At 43.0% G+C, this 5,065-nt stretch overlaps 1 protein-coding gene across 1 annotated transcript in view; it reads left to right on the forward strand.

Moving 5' to 3' along the window:
• LOC108798004 (olfactory receptor 2M5-like) overlaps positions 1–3,825 on the forward strand; it is a 22,761-nt gene extending 18,936 nt beyond the window's left edge. Inside the window, exons 4-5 of the mRNA XM_018569699.1 lie at positions 2,595–2,644; positions 3,601–3,825. Of these exons, the coding sequence (XP_018425201.1) occupies positions 2,595–2,644; positions 3,601–3,825 (275 nt within the window). The remainder of the gene's footprint in view (positions 1–2,594; positions 2,645–3,600) is intronic.
• Positions 3,826–5,065: the final 1,240 nt, after the last annotated feature.

The following is a 5,065-nucleotide window of genomic DNA, read 5'->3' on the forward strand; positions in this document are numbered from 1 at the left end:
TGTGTGCACAGCTAAATAAATATACCAAAATGAAATAAAGGGGCCGCCATTCACACCCTTCGTGATCTACCAGCATCATCATTTGAGAGCTACTGGTAGATCACCAATGGGCACCCCTGATCTAGAGGATCACTCCAAGCTCACTCCTGTGATTGAGTATAACTTCAATCCAGAATAGCTAATTAAACATAGGTTTGTAATCCATCACGGGAGTGAGCTTGGAGCAGTGACTACTTTACAACACACACAGGGACCATGGGGAAAAAAAGTAGCCAGCCTCCAGAAGGAAGGACAGTGTCAGCACCAATTCAGAGATGATTTGAGGATCTACAGCCGAGTGATACACAAATAAGATACATTGTTGTTAATAGTTCAGGTACCTGAATGTATTTTTAAGATGTAACCCCTGGCGTTCAGCTCGGTTCTTCTCGGTGACTGCTCCGCCTGAGACATGCCTGTAGCTTCAGAGTCTTGCATTATCCTTCAAGCTTTTCATAAATTGGCTCAGTGATTATCAACCCCTCTACCGGAAATCTATGGGGAAAAAAACGAGTTTCCAGTGAAAGTATATCCTGACGGAGATTAGCCAAGTCGAGACAAAGTCATCTTTTGAACTCTGCACCAACATCTACGGAGGCTTTCCATTTAAAGGACGACTACTTCAGTTTCTCTATATGATTAAGCGCTGCCAAACTCAAGGAGATACATATATGAGAAATCCAACACAGCTATTTAGTTAAGGCTATGATTTATAACATCTATCCTACTAGCCGAGGTAACAACTGCACCTCCTGATACCTGTGTTTCCTCTCAGTCTACTATAATAACAGGAACCTACCATCTACTCTCCAAAGGTGACTTTTGAAACAAAAGAGCATCGGACCGTGAGTTATACTCTTTTCATATATCTTTATTGATTGCTGTTTCATCGCAAAGGTCTCCGTATTTGTTGTGCTTATACCAGAGTATACGCCTCTCCTTTGGCTACAATCTTGATATTGCTGTTCCCTCGTTTTTCAATCAAGGGCAATCTCCTCATCCATCTGGAAATCCTTCGAACATCTGAACCTTGTTCACTGACAGTTTTTCTCTTTTTTACGTATTAATATATCAGACTTTTATACGGCATGTCTCTTAATTGTTAAGGATTTTTCTATATACCCACTATTCTACTATAGGCGGGATGCAGTCATTCACTTGTTTATATGTATTTAATTGTCTGTTTGTATGTATAGTCAAATATAGGGATTTTAGTAGACATGTGCACTGCCAAAAAATTCGTTTAGTTTCGTTTCGTTTTAAATTCGGATTTGTGTTATTTCGTTTTTCGGGATTCGGGTGTGAAAGTCAATTCGGATTCGGAATTCGGATTCGGACGAAATTTGGTAGCGTTAGGTCGAACGTTCGTTTCGTTTTCTGTTCGTTTCTTATTCGTTTCTTATTCGTTTCGTTCGTCGTGACATTCGAGGGGGAAAAATATTTTTCTCCTTCTCTATTGTCACTTTGCTCCAACGAACGAAACGAATAAGAAACGAATAAGAAACGAATAAGAACAGAATACGAAACAAATGTTCGAACTACCGCTACCGAATTTCGGAAATGGAAATTCGGATTCGTTTGCATTCGTTATGTCTGTAATTCGGAATTCCGAATTTCCGAAAATTCGTCCGAATTTCGATTCGGAACGAAACAAATCGCACATGTCTAGATTTTAGCTTCATTTAGATTAAATAAACTTATGTGTATTATCTAGTATATTATCGTGATTTTGATTTTGTGAGGAATGGTGGGATCCCCTATTCGGGGAACATTTCTTGTCTATAACTGATACACACATAAGATACATTTTTGTTAATAGTTAAGGAACCTAAATGTATTTTTAATTTGTAACTCCTGAGTTTAGTGTCACCTTATTGTACATCTCTGTAATAGTGAATTATTGATACCAACTATGTTATTGTGTAAGTCCGTAGTTATGGACTTGTTACTCATTGACTTACGTTGTATTGATGGAATTGTTGAATTTGAAAAGAAAATAATTAAATAAATTGGATCAGACACATAAATTCCAGCTTGTGAACCTCTCGGGGCCCACTTAGCACCTCGCCGCTGCAATACCAGCTGCACACAAGTTTAACTTCATAATTATAGTAAGAAAAAAAAAACTCCTTACACAGCGTGTAATACACAGAGGTCAGTTACCATAAAACCCTGTGGGGTGCTGGAAAGATATAAATACTTATTCCTCTAATATTGAACGGCATATGTGAAGACTTGAGCTGTTCTTACATGCGTCACTTTCTAAACTCCAATGTTACACAAACCTTAGTAAGTGTCCTTTCCATTGGACTTAATTACACGGTCTGTATATAATTGAAATTGAATGGTCACTCCAGGTGCGGCCGCCCCAGGGCCCAGGATTAGGGGGGGTCCACTGACGGGGGCGGACTGGGCTGGAGGGCAGGGTCACTCTGATGCCAGCGCTGCGGTGGCATACGGCAGACCGGGTAGCACAGAGGTTCCAGGGCTGTCAGTCTGACCTCGGCTTTTCTCCTGATGCGGGCACTGTGTGTCACATGCCCTGCCCCCTTCAGACAGTGTGGCCGGGATGGTGTTGGGCTGTGGCAGCATGACAGTGTTTATGGTGAGTAACTGAGTCTGTGGGGGGGTGAGGATGGGAGGGCGGGTACCCAGAACTGCACAAAGTGTGCTGTAATTTCATTTAATTAGAAATGGAATTATGATAGGGAACATTACATGTTCCCTCCTATTATCTAATTCTCTATCCCAGTATTGGATGAAATATTGCAGTCCTGAGTCAAGTGTGTTACTAAGTCCTGAGTCCAGTGGGTTACTAAGCCCTGAGTCCAGTGGGTTACTAAGTCCTGAGTCCAGTGGGTTACTAAGTCCTGAGTCCAGTGGGTTACTAAGTCCTGAGTCCAGTGCGTTACTAAGTCCTGAGTCCAGTGTGTTACTAAGTCCTGAGTCCAGTGGGTTACTAAGTCCTGAGTCCAGTGCGTTACTAAGTCCTGAGTCCAGTGTGTTACTAAGTCCTGAGTCCAGTGGGTTACTAAGTCCTGAGTCCAGTGTGTTACTAAGTCTTGAGTCCAGTGCGTTACTAAGCCCTGAGTCCAATTCATATACTGTTCTGCATTGATGCATAATGTATTGTTGGGATTTGTAGTCCCTCTACAGCTGTTGCCATTCTGTGTAAGCTCCTCTGTACAGAGACTGATGGGACTGGCTCAGTGTTCTCTGTACAGCACTGCGGTATATGTTAGAGCTATATACATGTATAATAATAGTGAAGTAGAGTGTAAGCTCCTTTGGGGCAGAGACCACTGGAGGGGTTGGGGGGCCAGTGAGATCCGCTTTGGCCCCCTTGAGAAAAAATCTTGCACCAGGGCCCTTTGTTCCTTGAGTCCGGCACTGGGTCACTCCACCTAAAGTGGTGGATGCTGGAGAGTTCAAATTCTTTGGCAGTTTCTTCTATCCCTCAAGAAGTCTATTGGTGAGATCTCTGTGCTGGGTTCCCGGGTCTACACGCCAGCTGTGCCCATTGTGTCTTGCTTCTTCTTGAAATTTTCTTCTGTTCTATAGTATGGTGAATGCAACATTTTTATTTATATTGTGGTGGATGCAGGAAGTGGAGCTGGAATTAAAGTGGGCAGGAATGACCACACCTACCAGGTCAACCGTAACAGAGCTGGAAATTATGACAGGGAGATCTCATTGCTGGAGCAACCAAAACATCTAAGGACCCTGGCACTGACTAAGTCCACCAGGCTCCACTTTGCACTAAAATATAATTTTCACGTAGACTGACCTAAAGGAAAACTGTTATACTGATTTTCTGCACTCAATTTAAGGGTCAACTCCATACTACTTCAGGTTTGCCCACAATTTTACAGGTTTAATTAGATTTTTGATGGAATAAAGCAGGAATATCTACTATCACAGCTGATGTCAAAGCAAAATAAAATCTTGGCTCACCACATATCAGCATACGAATAGGTTGTTCTGCCCCCGTGTCCTCAGGGCCGGTGCTAGGATTTTTGCCTACACAGGCAAAGTTGCATTTTTGCGCAGAGGTGCCGCGCGTGTCGGGATCCTCTGGCAGTCGCTGGCCAGCTAAATTAGGACCCCACCTGGAGCTCCTCGCACCGGACCAGCGCTGAATGGCCGCTGCTCTCCCGCACCGAAGCTAAGTGAAAAAAAAAAAAAACATAGCGCAAGCATCGGGGCATTTTGACAAGTACAAGTACTTGTCAAAATGCCCTGTTTTTTCCGCCCCTCACCCTGCAGCTCCCTCAGGCGGCCGCTTGCCTTGCGGTAGCGCCGGGCCTGCGTGTCCTGATAGAACAACCTCTCATTGGAGTATAAAGGTAAACCAGATCTCAACCCCTAATGTTCATTTTTTGTCCTCTGCTACCTGCCAGACTCTTCCAGGTGGATGATGCTCATGTGCACAGTAAATCTGCTGTATGGTGCATACCCTAATTGCCGGGGTATTCTATAGCTGGCCTGATAGGCTGGTGGTTAGGGCTTGAATCATCTTGGTATTGGAGGTATTCTGCCCCTGGTTCTAACTTATAGGGTTTTCCTTTATTATTATCTTTGTTCATTTCCTGTTCCCTCTCCATGCCAGTGGGGATCAAGCTTGGAGAGGTCTCTACTTTACAACACACACAGGGATCACGGGGAACACAAGTAGCCCCCCTCCAGAAGGAAGGACAGTGTCAGCACCAATTCAGAGATGATTGGAGGATCTACAGCCGAGTGATACACAAATAAGATACATTGTTGTTAATAGTTCAGGTACCTGAATGTATTTTTAAGATGTAACCCCTGAGTTTAGTGTCACTTTAATGTTCATCTCTGTAATAGTGAATTATTGATACCAATTGTGTTACTTTGTCAGTCCTTGGTTTTGATAAAGGAATGAAGATCTGAAGGAACTGAGCCCTCTGTTCCTTGCTATTGGTATCATTTTTTGTATTTTAAAATTGGTGTATGTTCATTGCTTAATACATGGCTACTGTGGTCAGTTGAAGCCAAAGTCATG

This window comes from Nanorana parkeri, unplaced genomic scaffold, assembly GCF_000935625.1.
Source record: "Nanorana parkeri isolate BGI_ZX_2015 unplaced genomic scaffold, ASM93562v1 scaffold1380, whole genome shotgun sequence".
NCBI lineage: Eukaryota > Metazoa > Chordata > Amphibia > Anura > Dicroglossidae > Nanorana > Nanorana parkeri.